The 20,043-nt window shown below is 39.6% G+C and overlaps 1 protein-coding gene across 4 annotated transcripts in view; it reads left to right on the forward strand.

Moving 5' to 3' along the window:
* LOC115337143 (synuclein alpha interacting protein) overlaps positions 1–20,043 on the forward strand; it is a 91,492-nt gene that overhangs the window by 25,141 nt on the left and 46,308 nt on the right. For 3 of the 4 annotated variants that reach the window (XM_030005207.2, XM_030005210.2, XM_030005208.2), the window contains exon 2: positions 11,466–11,568. In XM_030005207.2, the coding sequence (XP_029861067.1) occupies positions 11,512–11,568 (57 nt within the window). In that variant the 5' untranslated portion in view covers positions 11,466–11,511. Of the gene's footprint in view, positions 1–10,012; positions 10,178–11,465; positions 11,569–20,043 lie in introns of those variants that run through there. The other variant, XM_030005209.2, reaches the window with a different exon arrangement.

A 20,043-nucleotide genomic window follows, 5' to 3' on the forward strand; every position in this document is an offset into this window, starting at 1 on the left:
TTCATACCTGAATGGTAAAAATGTCACACTTTATGTAGCTTGGGGTTTTTTGTGACTATTTCGTATACTATGAGATGACTAGTTTTTAAATTTACAAGTAGATAATTTAAAATGGACATTAGTATTTCTCCTGTAACAGGGATTTGAGAACTATTATTCTCTACATTAAGCAGAAACACTTTGTCATTTTAGAGTCACTCTGTCACAAAATGTTTAGTGGGAAGACTGAACAAATTAGTTTTGATAACAAGCCATAACTGGAGATAACATCAGGTTAAATACATATTCATAGAACAGTTTAGAGGAAGAAGCAGAATCTCATTACCATTTAAAGACCATTTTTAAACAAGTGAAGGGAGCAGCCATCATGCCCAAATAGGGTCAGCGACTGGCAGGAAGTAGTACTCCACAGCTTAGATAAGTTGGGTGACAGTAGCAGTGGAAATAAGTAGAACTACAGGATATTTTAGACACTTGTCTAGTTTAATGCCCCTCTGTTGTCTCTAGGTCACTACAAACAATGGCATTATAGAAATCAGTTATAGTAATGGAACAGCATGTATTCTTGCTGTGTGTTCTAGTGAGGTTTCTGTCTGGTCTTTCCCTCCATTTATACATATATGTACATATGTCATTTACAGAGGGGAGGAGTTTGATCTGGTTTTGATCTGCATGTTGGTGAGTCTTAAAGCCCATAAAAAAAGTTAGCTGGTGTGAAATAACTGAAACAGTTGCCATATAAGCTAGAGTACAATGAAGTAAGCGTATTAATTTTGCATGACTGTATGCTACTTCATGTTAAGAGCAAATAGCCTTGTAGTAGTTCAAAGGGAATAAAAACATAAATTAATCAAATACAGCCAATGAAATATCTCTTTTTCAATGGAACAGTTGACCTCTTATTTGTTTTGATCCTGTCATTAAAGTTAAGCAGACAATGCATTAGCTTTTGTTCAGTGCTTGAATCACGTATGCTGTTTCAGTTTTAATATAACAGCTATTAATTTCCAATTCCAAAGGTTTCTCCTTCAAGGTTAATTGAAGCAAACAAGTTTATTTTTCTAGGCCTCATTCCAGAATGCTCAAGTGCATATGTTCTGGCTGAGTGCTTGGAGTCCAGTTTTCTTTATGCTTGAATCTTGAAGGAAACATAAAACTGTGGGGTGGAAAGGATGGTTTTATTAGGAGAAATCTGGGGTGGTTTGCAGTGAGCAGATGTCTTTCAAGTTCTGTTACAGTAAAAACCACTCTTCAGTTAGACAGATCACTCAGTAGCCTAAATATTGATTTCTTTTTATTAGGTTGCTGTTTTCTTTTCGAATGAAGAAGTAAAATCACTCTCTTTTAATATTAAATGTAATGGTTATTCATGACAGCACTAAATGGAGTAGTATTTAGAAAAGCAAGAAGGAAGTACTTCCTAACAGCTAAACAGACACTCCTTGCCTTAAGGTGGATGACATCTTAGTCACACAGATATTAATGGCAAAGCTTGCTTGTATTTTACTGGAGCTCAGAAGTCATCCTTGGAGTAACACTTCCCTTTTGCAGTAAGTTATGTGGAGTACTATTCAGTGTGCTAAAAAAACCCAACAAACATGAGGAAATGTGTCTTAATAAACATACTTTTATCTTCACTCTGTGCGTCCTGACATACATATTACCTACAGACTACATAGTGTCAGTCATTGTAATTGTTAAAACTACTAGATGTCAAAATGCCTCAAGTTGTGATGAATTTTCCATGCAATTCATGGGGGTAGAAGAAAGCGTAGGTGAACCATACATTATTACCTACTTCCACATGACTTCATTGAAATCATAGAATCATAGAATAGTTTGGGTTGGAAGGGACCTTTAAAGGTCCTCTAGTCCAACCCCCCTGCAATAAGCAGGGACATCTTCAACTAGATTGGGTTGCTTCAGAGCCCCATCCAGCCTGACCTTGAATGTTTCCAGGGATGGGACATCTACCACCTCTCTGGGCAACCTGTTCCAGTGTTTCACCACCCTCATTGTAAAAAATTTCTTCCTTATATCTAGTCTAAATCTGCCCTCTTTTAGTTAAAACCATTACCCCTTGTCCTATTGCAACAGGCCCTACTAAAACGTCTGTCCCCAGCTTTCTTATAAGCCCCCTTTAAGTACTGAAAGGCCACAGTGAGGTCTCCCCGGAGCCTTCTCTTTTCCAGGCTGAACAACCCCAACTCTCTCAGCCTTTCCTCATAGCAGATGTGTTCCATCCCTCTAATCATTTGTGGCCCTCCTCTAGACTGGCTCCAACAGGTCCATGTCTTTTTTTGTACTGGGGACCCCAGAGCTGGATGCAGTACTCCAGGTGGGGTCTTGCCAGAGCAGAGTAGAGGGGCAGAATCACCCCCCTTGACCTGCTGGCCACACTTCTTTTGATGCAGTCCAGGATACCGTTGGCTTTCTGGGCTGTGAGCGCACTTTGCCAGCTCATTTCCCTTAAGACTCCATAGGTTTGCTTTACATCCAAGCAATATGGATGAATATGTGATCTTGAGGTCTAGGTAGATAAGTAGGAGAAGTTCAATTCTGTTTGGCCAGAAACAAATACATTTGTTCTTATCTAAAACCAGTGCTGAAAGTGCATTGACTTCATTAGGAGCAGAACTGGGCTCAGTATTTGTGCCTCTTCAGGGCTGCTGGTGGATTGTTTCTGCATGTCTGGAATGCAGAGTTTTTCTGAAATTAAATTTTAAAAATAGCATCTTTTGGTCTTGGAAAATTATTGTGCTTTGCTGCATTCCTTCTTCCTGTCCTGTCAGTGTAACTTGTGCACTGATGGTACTTGCGTGGTGATTAAAAGCAGTGCTTTTATTTTGACTTGCTTTAGAAGTATCTCCTATGAACTTTTAAACTCAGGAAAATTTCTGAATAAATGTGATAAAGGATAAGGTAATCCTGGCCTCAGAATTCATTCCTGCATTGAAAGAAATCACATCATTTTTCAGCCTCACTGATAACTTTTCTTTTTTTACAATAAATTGTTATTTAAAATTCATCTTTACTTTTTAAAATCTCCCCCTGCTCCTATTGAGCCTTCCCTTTATATTTTTATATTTTAAATTTGACTGGACAGATAATTTCCTTTGCATGAGATATTTTTCTTGGCTTACATAGAAGGAAGAAAAGTAAATAAAACAAACTAGTACACAAGAGGTGCTCAGTCAGTAATACACAATCCAGACACTGAGCATGACAAGTAATAGAAAAAATGTTATTTCATGTAATTAAAAAAAACACTTTGGGAGCCCTAGAAGGTAATAAAAATTGTTTTCACAATGCACTTCAGACTGCATTATAATATCACAAACCCTTATAAGCATGACACTTTTAAGTGTCAACATAGTCTAACCATGTGTCAGGTTGTCATTTTATTTGAATGCATGAAGCTAAAGTGGTATGCTTGAAAAGCAAATGAACCTCTGTTTGAGCTGCAGTGTCACTCTTTACATTCCCAAAGTCATGTGCTTGAATATTTATTGATTATATCCAAGTAATTCCCCCCTTAGAGATAATGAGAGTGTAAATATGAATGAGAAGCTTGGGTATTCAAAGAGTGCATGTATGTATAGTACTAAATTTAAAGTATTGCTTAGGACTAGATGATCATTGTAGGTCCTTTCCAACTGAAATATTCTATTCTATTCTATTCTGTTCTATTCTATTCTATTCTATTCTATTCTATTCTAGTGAAACTGCAAGCTTTCTATGTCTTTGATGCTTTCTCCTTGTGTTCTGCATTTATCACCTGCGGAGGTGCCATCTGTTTTTGCTGGATAAAGTTTTTCAGTTGTCCTGGGGATCCCCCACAAAGCTTCAAATATGACCTCCTCCAGTGTCCATTGCAGTGTATTTGCATCATGTTTATTATTTAATTGGATTACTCTTGTACCACAGAGCTCTGTTAGTAGACAAGGACACAAGCTATGCGAAAAGCTAGACAAATGTAGAGAGACTACACAATACCCGTCTCAAAGAACATGTAGTCTTTAATATGAGACAGAACAGAGCTGGGCACCGGGGAGCATAAGAAGTAGTAAGAGGTGTGACAGCTGGAGAAGCAGTGGTGTTAGCCCAGACTAGCTTTGCTAGGACCCAGTGGCCAAGCTTTCTTGCCGTCATTCAATAGTCCAGCTCTCATATCCCCTAATTATGGCAGTGCCCTGAACATACTATAGTGCTTTCCTTATATGCATAGTAGATAGGGTTACAAGGCCAAATTAATTTTTGGTAGAACTTCACTCTTAGTGTTGAATATGAGGATGGAGGAACCGAATTCTAAGTCCTAGATATTTCCTGCTGCTGACAGATGATGTGCTTTCCTGTACTGTAGATTTTAGTAGGGTGCTGGGCTTTTCACTGCCTGCTAAATACATTTAACATAATGTAACATTACACTGTTCTATTTGTTTGAAAGTGAAAAAACTTGGGTTTATGCTCTTGGTATTTCTTAATGTTAGGGAATGAAATTCAGATGCTCACCAGATTTCAAGCATTACTTGAAACACATACTGTGTGCTTAAATTAAAGATTTAAAGTCTTCCCTTTCTGTCCATGAATCTTGTTCATCTTGAGCTACTATAGCCTCTGATGCCTAGGAAAGGGCAATATGTTATTTTGTTATCTTAGACCTATAATTGTAAAATGTAACCTTATCCCCTAATTAAAAAAGCAACCACCATGGCATTCTGGCATTTAAAGCCTAAATCTTTAATATTAACTGTGCTTAAGGAAACAGCATTTTGCCAACCACTATAGAAGTATTTACATCTGATTTACTTTATATTTGATTGAAAGTTTAAGTAAGTCCCCAAATATTTTGCTATAGTAGTTCTGAGATGTGGAAAATAAAATCCCATGTGGCATTTAGCAGGATTTCTTAAGAGTTACAACTGCAGTAGACATTTAATTGACAGCAGATCTTTTTATTGTTATTTGTTCTTATTATTTATGTGTCCATAAATAATCAAAATGATGCATTCTCAATTAGTTGTTTTGGTTTGGCTCAATAAAGGACATTTCCCCTGTGCTCCCTCTTGGATTTAGTCTTTCACATGCAGCACTGAGACTGTTTATGGCTGAGGTACTGGATCACATTCCTTTCGAAGCTACCGAATCTGCTACAGCCTTGTTGCAGTCACTACAAATCTGCTATGCTATTTTTTATTCCATAATTTTGCACTGGGCAAACATAACAAGAAACTGAACCTGATGCTTGCTTAGTTTCTGCCTGCCACACCGGTCTCTTCATTCACTCAGTTAATTGACAGACAGCAAATGCTCACCTGTGTGGACTTGTTCTTGCCTGATGTGCTTTAGTAAGGATAAGGCAATGGCCATTGGCTTCGCAATACAAAGTCAGCATCAGGACTGGCTTTTAAAGCATTCCTGCCATTCCACATTGAGTCTTCTTCATCCTCAAAAGATGCACCAGCCCCTAGAGATCGTTGCTGGTGTGTTTTTTAAGACTGTGGCGAGACAAATCCAAGGCTTGATCTACCTTAAAAAAGAAATTTGTGAATAATGTAAGTGTTTCACCTGTAGGTAATGCATGCCATCAGTCTAGAGTGGAGTTTTAGTGTATGCAGAAATTGATGGATTTGTTCCCTGTATGTAATACTTCATTGCTTTTTAAATTATTATTATTGTACTGGGAATTGCTTTCTTTGCCCCTTTTTTTCCTCATTCACTTAATTTTGTCTGTAACAGGATTTGAGTTCAGACAACTAGTTTTAGCTGAGAAGGACAACAGCAGAGAAAATCTATGTTTTGGAAAAACAATAAGGGTTATTGCTGTTGATTGAAGAGGAGAAGGTTTGAGGGGGGGGTTGTGCTTTATTTTACAACCTAATCACTGTTTAGTATCTGTTGCAATGCAACATATGCAGTATGTTATTATACCGATACTACTATTACCACTTTTCTGTGTGGTAATTTTTAGCCAGATGTTTTCTCCTGGTGGAACTGCTTCATCAAACTATAAAAAACACTTTTTCTTCAATACATATGGGTCATGTTTATGCAGTTTTCTTCTTTAAGCTGTGAATTCTGAGAGCAAACAGGATTTCTTTTATCTGTATAAAATGTATATATGTGTGTGTGTCTCTCTGCAAGCCAAATTGCCAGACAAGAAATGCCCGTTTTTGGGTTAAAATTTTGTGGAATATTTAATGACTAGTTTCCAAAATGCGGTTAGGAAAACTGATCAGTTAAATGTCAGACATTTCTGCTGGCAGGCTAGAGACAGTCATCTGTATTGCTTTGGTATTGATGCTGGAAATACATTATTCATCTAATGTCATCCATTGCTGGCAATTACAATTTTGGTTGCAATTATTTTTACCTTGTATTTGACCAGTTGTGCTTATTATCTGCTTGTGAATGCCATTCAGATTGTTTATACTTCTGCTGATATGCTGGATTCAGCCATTTCAAAGGTCTCAAAATAGTCACAACTCTGAGTATTATCCTTACCATATGGTTCGCATTATACATGGTGTAGTTCTACTAAGTTAAATTGCATCAAAAAAGTGCACCTCTTGAATAAGACTCCAAGTATAGCCATGGGAAATCTTACTTGGTCATAGTATTTGTCCTGAGTTGCTGTCCAGTTTTACCTCATCAAGAAAAAAAATTAAAATCTTATAGCAAACAGAATGCATGAGTGTCTTACCCTTTCTTTACATATAACTGAACACTGTCTTCAGAAAGATAAGTTTTCCATAGAGAAAATTTTTTTGTTTTGGTTACCAACTTTCTCTTCAGACTTTGTGTGTTTCATAGTCTTTATGCTTTGAGAAGACAGAAGATAACATTTTGGGGAAGTAATGTTGCAAGACTATGGACTGGCATGAGTTTTGTACATCTCTAGGTGAAATGCAGTTCTTTCATCAGCCGTGGATGGATGCAGCATTTTTTTGCCCCAATGGCTTCTTGCAATTTAAATTTAAGAAGTAAGTTCAGAAGGTTGAGATCTTTTTGTTCTAAAATCTTGAGATATGTGGTAACCAGGAATAGTATTTTTTTGTTAAAGCTGTGGAGGTTTTTTACTTGAATAAATCAGTTTTAATTGCAAAATAAAAACTTTAGGTCACTTCTTGATTCTGGCTTTTTATGTGGCATGTTCAGAGTAGGTTTATTTATTTCTTCCACTGATTTTTAAACATACTGTGTGGGGTTCTTTTTAATCCATTGAATTCCAGTGAAAAACTGAAACTCAGTGAAGTTTTGGTTTGGTTTTAGGCTATTTGTATGTGATACGGTCCATATATGACTCTAACCTTTAAACTTTTATATTTTCATTCTCATTCTTACTTCATACATGTATCATTTTAAGGAATGACACTGGGTAGATTCTACAGTCCTGTAATTTGTGCAGGACATGTACATGTACAGTTGGCATTTATCTTGCTTCTAAAACTGACTTAATAATTTGGTTTGAGCTGGTATCAATAGTCACAGTGGTAAACTGACAGCTTGTCTTTACCTCCGTGGAGGGACACTGTGATGGGTTGGTGTTGGCTGGCTGTCAGATGCCCACCCAGCTGCTTTGTCATTCCCCCTCCTGAACAGGACAAGGGGACAAAATAAGATTAAAAAGTTCATGGGTTGAGATCAAGACAGGGGGGTTGCTCACCCATTACCATCACAAGCAAAACAGACTCAAGAAAACTAATTTAATTTACTGCTAATTAAAAATAGAGTAGGATAGTGAGAAACAAATACAAAAAATAAAACACCTTCCCTCAGCCCCTCCCTTCCCAGGTCCAACTTCACTCCTTTGTTCCCACCTCCTTTACATCCTCCTCCCTGAGTGGTGCAGGGGCACAAGGAATGGGGGTTGTGGTCAGTCCATCACATATTGTCTCTGCTGCTCCTTCCTCCTCACGCTCTTCCCCTGCGCCAGTGTGGGTCCCTCCCATGGGCTGCAGTCCTTCATGAGCTGCTCCAGCATGGGTCCCTTCCATGGGCTGCAGTCCTTCAGGCACAGACTGCTCCAGAGTGGGTCCCCTGCGGGGTCACAAGTCCTGCCAGAAAACCTGCTCCAGTGTGGGCTTCTGTCTCCATGGGTCCACAGGTCCTGCTGGGAGCCTGTTCCAGCACGGGCTTCCTATAGCATAGCCTCCTCTGGGCATCCACCTGCTCTGGCGTATGGTCCTCCATGGGCTGCAGGTGGAAATCTGCTCCACCATGGACCTCCATGGGCTGCAGGGGAATCTCTGCTCCGGCACCTGGAACACCGCCTCCCTCTCCTTCTTCACTGACCTGGGTGTCTGTAGAGTTGTTGCTCTCACATATTCTCACTCCTCTCTGCAGCTGCAATTGAGCAGTTCGGGGTTTTTTTTTTCCCCTTCTTAAATCTGTTATCCCAGAGGTGCTACCACTGTCACTGATGGGCTTGGCCTTGGCCAGCAGTGGGTCTGTCTTGGAACAGGCTGGCATTGTATCTATAAGACATGGGGACAGCTTCCAGCATCTTCTCACAGAAGCCAGGCCCATAACCCCCCCGCTACCAAAACCTTGCCACACAAACCCAATACAATGATGGTGCACTTTGCCGCAAATAAGCTGTCATGTCACCTAAATGCAACACATTCAAGTATAACCCTTAAAAAAATATACTGAAATTCTATATTTCTGTTAAGAAAGCAAAATCTCTAATGTGGAAAAGAATCTGAAGGCTTGAATGTGTCATGTTTTTTCACAACAGCTAATTCCTTTCATTGCAAGGATTTCGTCTGATTTTAGTGGTTCCCTATAAGAATAAACTTAGCATTTGGGAATTGTGCAAAATGAAAAGCTTCTGACTAGTTTCACATTATAGCCACTTCTGTTTCCTCATATCAGGTTGGACTGAGGGCTTTATACTGTTTTTACCTTTTTGAAGCCATCTCCTTTCCCACTGCTTCACTCAGAGGCAGAAATATACTAATACATTAAAAAAAAAAAAAGTTTGGAGAGGTTTTTTCATATCCATTTAAGGAGAAAATTATGCTGAATAGTCCTTTACCTTCAGTAACTTGGTCAGAAATAAAAATGTGCTTTTCCAGCTCTTTCAGCTTAAAACTGTAGATTTGCCTTTTGGTTCTTCTTCTAATAACTTTTCAAGAACACATGTTGTGCTGGTTTCATCTGGAATGAACTTAATTTTCTTCATAGTAGCTAGTATGGGGCTATGTTTTGGATTTGTGTTGGAAACAGTGTTGATAACACAGGGCTGTTTTCATTACTGCTGAGCAGTGCTCACACAGAGTCCAGGCCTTTTCTGCTTCTCACCCCACCCCACCAGCGAGCAGGCTGGGGGTGCACAAGAAATTGGGGGGACACAGCTGGGACAGCTGACCCCAACTGACCAAAGGGATATCCGGTAGCATATGACATCATGCTCAGCAAGTAAAGCTGGGGGAAGAAGAAGAAAGGGAGGGACGTTCGAAGTGATGGTGTTTGTCTTCCCACATAACCGTTACGTGTGATGGAGCCCTGGTTTCCTGGAGATGGCTGAACACCTGCCTGCCGATAGGAAGTGGTGAATGAATTCCTTGTTTTGCTTTGCTTCCGTGCACAGCTTTTGCTTTACCTGTTGAACTGCCTGTATCTCATCCCACGAGTTTTCTCTCTTTTACCCTTCCGATTCTCTCCCCCATCCCACCGCGGGGGGAATGGGCGACCGGCTACGTGGTGCTTAGTTGCTGGCTGGGGTTAAATCATGACACTCCTTTTTGGCGCCCAACGTGGGGCTTGAAGTGTTCAAGATAACCACAGGTTTGACTGGAATGTGCTAGATTGAATTTATAGTTGTTATTGCTGTTTAGCTATTAATTGGCAGGGTCCTGTACTTGCCATGAGGCTTGCTTCCGTTACTGTATATTAGAGTCTCGTGGTCATTAGTGGCTGCTTTTTGATTTCTCTGCCTGCTGTGCTGCTGTACTAGACAGACTGGAACTCCAGTGGGAACTCGAGTCGAAGGGACTGTGACAAGTGGATGAGTCCATGTGGGAGCAGAACACTCCAAAGCATCCGTGGCCGTGGTTATGTCTGTGCCACAGCAGGTATACCTTGGAAGGGATTGTGGCCCAGGGATAAGTCCACACTGGAGAAGGTACACCTCGAAGCATCTGTGGTTGTGGCTAAGTCTATGCTGCAGCAGGTATACCCCTGAAGAAGGTGTGTGGTGCTTAGTTGCCAGCTGGGGTTAAACCATGACAGATGTCTTAGGATCAGCTCTGTGCTTGGGTGGGGTGTTATGAAGGAGATTAATGACTGAGGTTTTGTTTGCCAATAAGTATAACACCTGCAGAAAAGCATTTTCTTCAAAGCCCTTGTCCTAGGACATTCTTAACTGCATATGATTGTTTCACACAGTGATTTTATTTAGACCTACACAGCTGAATTCATTATTCATAAACATATTTCTTGGCAGTTGTCATATGAATAAACTGGGCTTGTATTATTTTTTCCTTTAGGCATTTCCTTTTGTTATGTACAAGTGCTAGAAAGATTTAGTTTGCTTCCATAATAATACTTAACACTTATGTAGTGCTTCACATTATTTAAAAATGCATTATGCTTTTCTTTTTCAGCTTCCTTTAAAACAGCTTCCTTTCCACTTTTACTCCTGTTATGCTTGTCTGTAGGGATAATGCACACCTTTATTCTAGTCAGGATTAAGAAAATAATGAGAGTTTTATTGTCTTTGGTCTTCTGATTGTTTAAGCACCAATTTACTCAGAATTACGTATTGACTTTTCCAGCCAAATTTCTTGCTTGCAAGAGAATTTTCTCTTCTTTTTCCCTTGCTGTGAGGAAGTGGTTAAGGCCCCTGATAATCAGTGCACACTGATGTAATTCTGGTTTTGCCATGGTTACTGGTTTGGGGGAAGTGCACTTGCAGGCTGAGGAAAGATAAATCATCCATCTGTAAAGCACTGACTGTATTGTGTGTTAGTCTGCTTGTAAGTTGAGATAAGGTGTGATAGGATTTTGTTTTCTGTGCACAGCATGATTCTCAGTTCTTTTCTGCCTTCTTGAGCAGGGGAAAACTATAGTAACAGAAGTTGTTGTGTTCAGGCCAGTAAAGTAATAGCATCCTTAAGAGAAGTTACGTCATTAACACAGCTATGGTTGCAGGCTCATGAGGGTGCTCAACAGCTTAGGTCTTTACACCTATATTGAACTTCTGGAAGGACTGAGGGAAGACTGAATCAACTATTTTTGACTTCCAGTTCAAGTGCCACTTAGCTATTCTCCCTAAATATTGAAATGGCTTCTTCATGATATGCAGAGTAGAGATAGCAAATCATATTTAGCTTTTAGGATTAAGTTATGAAAGCCTACTATACAAGTTAAATGTTTTCAGTAATCTAGCAACTATATTAAACCATTTCTGTGTGGTTTTGACTCTTTAGTAGACAATCCATTTCTCTTTTCTTAATTAGGTCTTTACTACTGTGCTGACTCACCCAAAATGTCCATAGAAGAATAATGGAAGCCCCTGAATACCTTGATTTGGATGAAATAGATTTTAGTGATGATATATCGGTAAGTACAAATCTTATTTTATTTGTTCAAGTTGAGACAATCTTGGATATCTCAATCCTGATATAACAAACAACACTATTTTTGGAAGCCACACTCCTTTTTACCTCATATATAGGAATGTTTAAATAGGTTGAATCTAGAATAAAATAAGGTGTTTTATAAGGGAAATCTCTAATAAGCTTGGAAGGAAAACTTGATTCCTCTCCTTCAGGCAGTAAAAATGACTTGCAAATCAAATTAATAAATGTGTTTTATTTCTGGGTTCTTTATCTACTCTCTTGTCTTGAATGAGTTATATGCACTCTAATGTTAGCCTTAGAAACCACAATAATAAGTTTACCTTTTTTTAAATTGAATGTATTTCAGTTGTAAAAAAACTCCTGCCTCTCTCACCTCTGAATTGCTCCTTTTTCATGTAAGTTGTTACTCTGCTCTTTCCACCAGTAGCCATCTCCAAATACAGCAAGATTTTATCAATAGATGTGATGTAGCTGCCTGTGACATGGTAGAGTACAGAAAGAGGCAGAAAGACTTCCAGGGGTTCATAGACAGCACTGATCCTTAGTGTCACAACTAAACCAACTGCAGCTGTAATTGAAAGCAAAAGTACTGTTCATCTACATTGTTAGTGGTTCTTATAGGAAGCACTGATACAGTATATTCTATTACTCATAATAATACTCCTACTGCTAGTGTTTCTGGGTTTTGTGTAAGAGTTTTGCTAATATGTTGAATACCTGATTAACAATGGACTTGAATACATAAATTAAATCCGCTATAAGAAAGTTTATTAATTCAATTTTCAGGTCAAAGAAAGTGTGCCACCATCTCCTTCCATGTTTTTTCATAATTTTATAGTTTGTTGTTTTTTTTTTTTTTTTAACAAAGGGCCTGGTTTTCCCTTTAGCATTCAGGACTCTTGATTCATTTTAAAACATTCCAGATGCTTTATTTGCAGACAGATTCCTTTTGGAGAGGTTTTTTTTTTACCTACTGTAATGTTGAATTTTTATTAAAGAGGAATATGGCAAATGCCCAGAATAATACAAAAGAATGAGCCAATCTTGAGCATATACCTTATTCTGGGCAACTTTCTTTTTATTACTGTTATATACTAGATCATGTCCTGCTATCTGTTTCTATACACAGTTTTGTAAAACTGTAAAACATAATAGATGTAACCTCTCCATGTCTCTCCCATTGTGGCTGTTGCTGCATACTGGTGGGTTAGGTTACTCACTTTTCCGCTGAACAGCTCAGGCTGCCTGTTTTAATAGGCTGTTCTTTCATTGGGTACTGAACCTTGGATAAAAAACCTGCACAAATTATAGAGGTAGCATTTTTACTCCCTGCTTTAGCAGGTAAGAGAACAAAGGATTTGTTGCCAGAATCCAGATTAACGAGAGAATTCATGGTTATTCTAGTGCTCTACTCATAGTTCCCCATATACAATTTAGAGATACCTGACCTTCACATTTTATCATTAGCCTGCCATGGAAAAAGCAGCTGCACAGCATCAGCGTTAGCAATTTATATTGCTCCTGTTAGCCCTCTGGTTCTAATCCAGTGCAGAAAAGTACTGACTAAAAATAATGGCAGCAAGAAGGCTGTTAAAATGACGTACTTATAAATGTACCTGAGTTAGAAAGCCACTGTGTATAGTCCGACCCTTGTAGACCATTTCAGCCAAAATGACCAAAATGTAATAGACATAAAAAATAGACAGGAATTTGTTTTAAAAGGCAAATAGATATGCAAGTGGTTTTGGTTTCTTTTGTTTGTTTGTTTTTGTTTTTGTTTTGTTTACGTTGCATTTATACATAAGAAAATGAAACTGTGTATTTCTCCATTATCATAGACACATAGAATGGTTTTGGTTGGAAAGGACCTTCAAAGGTCATCTAGTTCCAACCCCCCTAGGTTGCTCAAAGCCCCATTGTGGTGAGTTGACCTTGGCTGGCCACCAAGTGCCCACCAAAATGCTCTATGACTCCCCCTCCATCAACAAGATGGGAAGAAAAATATGACAAAAACCTTGTGGGTCAAGATAAGGACAGAGAGATCACTCCACAATTACCATCACAGGCAAAAAAGACTTGACTTGTTGACGTTAATTTAATTTATTGCCAATCAAACAGCATAAGATAATGAGAAACAAGAAAAAAATCTAAAAACACCTGCCCACCACCCCTCCCTTCTTCCCAGGCTCAACTTCACTCCTGACTTCTCTATGTCCCTGTCCCGATAAGCACAGGAGGGCAGGGGGAATGGTGGTTGCATTCAGTCCATCACATCTTGTCTCTGCCGCTCGTTACTGCTCACGCTTTTCCCCTGCTCCATCATGGGGTCCCTCCCATGGGAGACAGTCCTCCATGAACTGCTCCAGCATGTGTCCCCCATGAGGCCACAGGTCCTGCCAGAAAACCTGCTCCTGCATGGGCTCCTCTCCACGGGCCACAGTTCCTGCCAGGAGCCTGCTCCAGCATGGGCTCTCCACAGGCTGCAGATTCCTTCAGGGCACATCCACCTGCTCCGGCATGAGGTCCTCCATGGGCTGCAGGGTGGATATCTGCTCTACCATGGTCTTCTCCGTGGGCTGCAGGGGAATCTACTCCAATGCCTGGAGCACCTCCTCCCCCTCTTTCTTCACTGACCTTGGTGTCTACAAAGCTGTTTCTCTCACATTTTTTTCACCCCTCTCTCCCAGCTGCTTTTGTGCAGTGTTTTTTACCCTTTCTTAAATATGTTATCTCAGAGGTGCTGCCAGCATTGCTGATGTGCTCAGCTTTAGCCAGCTGCAGGTCCATCTTGGAGCCAACTGGAAGTGTCTCTGTCCCACATGGGGGCAGCCCCTGGTGTCTTCTCACAGAAGCCACCTCTGCAGCCCCCTGCTGCTGGTTTGCCACATAAACCCAATACAGTCATCAATGATGGCCATCCACCATTTCTCTGGGCAACCTGTTCCAGTGTCTCACCACCCTCATTGTAAAAAACTTCTTCCTTATCGTCAATCTATATTGACCCTCTTTCAGTTGCCCCTTGTCCTATCACTACAGTCCCTGGTAAACAGTTGTTCACTATTTTTCTTATAAGCCCCCTTCATATATTGAAAGGTCATGAGAAGGTCTCCCTGCAGCCTTCTCTTCTCCTGGGTGAACAAAGCCAACTCTCTCAACATTTCTTCATAGCAGAGGTGTCCCAGCCCTCTCACCATTTTCATAGCCCTGCTCTGGACCCACTCAACAGGTCCATGTCTTTCTTGTACTGGGCAGCTCAGAGCTGGATGCAGTACTCCAGGTGGGGTCTCCCGAGAGTGGGGACCAGGGGGAGAATCACCTCCCTCAGCCTGCTGGCCACACTTCTTTTTGTGCAGCCCAGCATATGTTTGGCTTTCTGCGCTGCAAGTGCACGTTGCGAGCTTATGTCCAATTTTTCATCCACCAGTATCCCCAAGTCTTTCTCTGCAGTGCAGGTCTGAGTCCCCCAGTCTGTATTGATAACGGTGGTTGCCCTGACCTAGGTGCATCACCTTGGCCTTGTTGAACTTCATAAGATTTGCATGCGCCCACTCCTCAGGCCTGTTAAGTAAGGTCCCTCTGGATGGCGTTCCTTCCCTCAAGCAAATCAACTGCACTACCCAGCCTGGTGTCATGTGAAAACTTTCTGAGGATGCACTCCATTCCACTATGTCATTGATGAAGATATTAAATAGTATTGGTTCCAGTATGCACCCTTGAGGGATGCCACTAGTTACTGATTTCCACTTGGAGATTGAGCTGTTGGCTATAACTCGTTGGGCATGGCCAATTCCTGATCCATCTAACCATCCATTCGTGAAACCCATATCTTTCCAAATCAGAGGCAAGGATGTTGTATAGGACTGTGCCAAAGGCCTTACAGAAGTTGAGGTAGATGACATCCATAGCTCTTGTCACTCTGTTGTAGAAGGCCACTAGATTAGTCAGGCACAATTTGCCCTTTGTGAAGCCATGTTGGCTGTCTCTGATCACCTCTCTGTCATCCATATGTTTCAACATATTCCAGGAGGATCTGTTCCACAGTCTTACTGGGCACTGAGGTGAGGCTGACTGGTTGGTAGTTCCAGGGCCCTCCTTTCTACCCTTGTTAAAAATGAGTGTGATATTCACATATCTCCAGTCACTGGAGACTTGACCTGACTGCCATGTCTTTTCAAATATGATTGAGTGGCTTAGCAACTACAACTACCAATTCCCTCAGGGCCCTGGAATGCAAAAGTGCTTATTTTGCAAACTAAGATGGTGGTATTCTAGATGTATCTGGTATAGTATATTTGAGTGTAATTTAGAGAGCAGAATAGGTTTCTGGGACTCTTTGTTTACATTAAACAAAAATAATATTCTGTCTGCAATGATGTTAAGCAACCAAGCTGAATATTTTCATTTATTTCTTCATTATACCTACTAACAGAAAGGAAGAAAAAAAAAAATGACCTTTAAGTTGCACTAAATGATAGATACACTGTTAAAAGTATGTTTTAAACTTTCCCCTTTTTCCCATTAGTACTCTTGATTTTGCTGATAAATTTATTCCTGCTTGTAAGTTGTATGCTATTGTTATGGTTACCTGAAGGTTTCCTAATCCTTTAATTAAAATATGGGATTTCTACTGCACTGGCAAATTGTGCAAATTAAAACTATTGTGTTTCTTGGTTTACAGAAATAATACCAAATGACCTAGTCATAACCAGAGCTCCTGGTGCTAGTTATTTGTAAACTGTTTGAGATTGAGTGTATAGATTATGGCTCTGATCATTCAAATAGCTCTATATGAATAAAAGCCTGGTTCAGTGGTGCCAGTGCAGGACTGGGCCTAATTTGAAAGTTTGTGAAATGTGAGTGCAGTAAGTGAATTAAAAAATAATTAAGCAGCTGAATTGTCAGTTATTTTGAAACAGCTTGAAAAATTTCTTCATGTCAATCCTCACCTGGCAGGGCAGATGTAAACTACATATGGTCAGGAGTATGACCGATCTTCCAGCCTCCCATTTAATTTGCATGGGGCATGTCCTGAGCCTGCTGTCACTCTTCCTTGGCCGTGGAAGGAGCTGGGTTACCCCTCAGGTTCACACAGGTATACAGGTGACACATAGCCAGACTTTGCCTACCCAGTGACCAGGACCTCAGGGCTCAGCATGGACAGTCCTACATAGCTGCACAGGCACAGGCACAGGCACTAACTGCAGTGGGTTGATTTATTTCCCACCCAGCTGATGAACTCATTGATAATTTTCTTCTTTTTTTTCCCTCTCTCCCTTTTCAGAATGAAACAAAATGCAGATTGCCACTAAAATGTTCATAGAAAGTATTAGATTCAGACAGACATTTTGTACGTTTAACAGTGTTAGTGTCTATATAGGTCTGCTTTAAAGTTAAAGGGCAGAATAACATATGGAGTGTCTATTTAAGATGCTATAAACAATACATAGCACAAATAAGCTAACCAGTACTCCAAAGATGCTGATCACAGCCATTAAGTAAGAATTTTATTTGGGGAAGGTATTATTTCTCAAATGCACTGTGCCAGCCTAATTTCTTTCCTCCACTTTTTTACTCTGGAGCTGCTTAAATTGACACTACTATTGAGAAAAATCTTCCTGCAACCAAGTATTTTTGCTTTACTTGGTCTTGATGTAGCTTGCTACTCCCAAATAAATGTCTAAGAAAAAGGGTGGTGTTGCACAGTTATAAATGATTAAGCAAATGTAATATAAAGTTATTAATTTAATGGGATTTGAATATTAATGTAGCAGTTTATTTTCCACAATAGCAAATAAACTGAAATGAGACTGTTAAATGGCTTACAGTAGTAATAACACCCGGAAACGAATTAGCTATAATGAAGGAAGGTGTCTGTTTTCTCTATCTAAATGAAAACAAGGACCTGTGCATTTAAGAGCAGGATGCAGTCACTGGTGTCTTGATCCAGTGGAGGTGAATTTGTTGAGTTTTGATACCGACTCCAGTTGGAGCAGGACATGGTCCTTAGTGTTTCTGGGGGGTCGTGGTTCTGATGACGTGGTCTTAGAGTCACACTATGTGTCCAACTTTGCCCTTTGACTCAATTTCAGGAGACATTAAAGGTATTCTCCACAACAGAAAGTTAAAAAATAACTTCTGCTTTTTATTTTAGTGGTTTTTTTACTATTTTGTGTATACATTTCTATGCTACTATTCATGATTCAGTATTTCTTCTTCCTGATACTTCTCAGACACAAGTGAGTCTGCAAGTGGCAGACAAGCTGCACAGCACAAAAGAGCCTTAGTAGAGATTGAAGTTTTTTTTCTCATGTGCTGGGTTTAAAACTCATTGCATTAAAATTTGAGAACCATGTGAAATTTAAAAGGTTAACATTTGCATTAACTCAAATTCTGTAGTGCAGTTTTACATAATGAACAAATGTTTAGTATGGTAAGGGAGGTTCCATTTTCCCCTGAATTAATAGTGCCTGTTGAAGAAAATAGGGAATATCTTGCATTTGCATGGATTACTTGTTAATGCTTCTTGTTTCTTGTTTGCTAGTGATACTGTTCTTCCACCTTACAAAGTTCTTAAGGGGTCTACTGAAATTCACTATTTCGGGTTGGACATAGGCATGCCTTAAATGCAGAACAGGAACCCAAACCTCAAACAGCAATCAAAAATACCATTGTATGCATTATCCTGGGAAGAAGCCCTTAGTTTTGTTACTGAATTTCACCATCAACCACAACACACTTTGATAAAATACCAACAATCACAGTAAGCATTGACTAATGAAGCAACCCGATGTGCTTAGCTCTCACATTGTCACTTATGCCTTTGGGCATGGCCCTCAACTCAGGTTGACTTGGTTACTCTAATGGTGAAATGTGAGAAGTGTTTTGTATGTAAAACAACTTAAGCTTATTGAATGAAAAGTGGGAAATAATTAATTTTAAATGCCATTGAATAAGCATTAGGTCTAAAATTCTGTTCCAGGGAAGGGTTGCAATCTCAACCTCTTTTGCTGTCTCTCTGTGATACCACTAGTAACCTTGAAATTTTTGGTTGAAGAAAAGCTAACAAACATTACTATTGATCAGAGCTGGAGCTAGAGTATGAGAGAAAGTAGTTCTAGAGGGAAGAACTGGCAATGGATTGTGCTTATGGTTGGGCAAGGTCCACTTTAAGGAGTAATTTTAATTGCTTCCTGGACCAAAAGCCAGTTCTTCACATCTTGACCACAAAATACAGATGGCAGAAATGTAAATGCACAGAAGGCTTTTTGAGGACAGAGGTGAATGGGAGGAAATCTGTTAATGAAATCAAACCAATATGATTAAAATGTATAATCACATTTATAATACCTAATAGATTTTTGGTGGTGGGAGGTGGTTACTGAATACATTTTAGTGCAATGATGAAACAGAAAGAAAATCCGTTCTTCCAGGAAAGAACAGGAAAAAAGACAAAAAGAAATATGGCTTTCTGTTTTTGAGGTTGCCTGAGAAAACACGTAGCAATGGATTACAAAAGGCCTGATTCTAATTGAATTACAAACTGTGTAATAGCTTAAACTGCACCAGCTGGTCTTATGAAGCTACCATATTCCTTGGAAACATGTTCCTTGGATTCTCTTAAGAATCTTACTAGACCAGTTCAACATTGCCTTCTGAGTCCTTGTCCTGAAATAGCAAGATGTATAGCTTAACTGCTAAATCTTTATTAAACAATAACTAGAGTGAAGCACAGCACATGGTGTTTGTGCATGTGTGTTTAACTTGTATTAATTTGTATTTAGTAGCATCTTTCTCCCTGACGCTGTTCTTCTGGCCTTTGTCGCTTTAGGCCATCACATCCTGGAGCAGTCACAGCCTTATAGACAACTCCTTGTTTAATGGTGATTGGAGTCACTGGGTAGCTCTGTAGAGTGCTGCTACACAGTTTAATTAATAAGTTCTATGTTGATCCTGGGAATACTTATGAGAGATACTTTTTGTAGTCGAGGTTTCTCAATACATCCCTGAATTAGGACAGCAAGGGAAAAAGTAAGGTATGGGAGGTTTTTGAGGCTTAATAAAGTAACAATCAATTGAGCAACAGTCTTAAACTTGCACCAGAGAAGTAAATTACTTCTGCAATTGGTCACATGAGGTCGACTTTAGATTATTTTGAAGCAGATTGCCAGCTGTGCATCAGAAGCACATCAAACTTTGAATGACGAATTGTCAGCAAAAGACAGGACAATGTATGACAGCTTCTTTTTTGTGTGGAAAGCTCATGTGGTTTTATGTGTAGTTGTTTTGCTTCATTGGTCAATAGCACACCGGCTAAAAATATCTGTCTTTGAAAACATATGGTGTTTATATATTCTTTATATATTCTTTTTTTTCAGTTGTGCTAATCCTAAATGGTTTTTTCTGTTTTAGTTTCCAAAATACTGTTTTTAATAGTTTTTTTTATATGAGCAAAGCC

Source organism: Aquila chrysaetos, chromosome Z (genome assembly GCF_900496995.4).
Source record: "Aquila chrysaetos chrysaetos chromosome Z, bAquChr1.4, whole genome shotgun sequence".
In the NCBI taxonomy this organism is placed as follows: Eukaryota; Metazoa; Chordata; class Aves; order Accipitriformes; family Accipitridae; genus Aquila; species Aquila chrysaetos.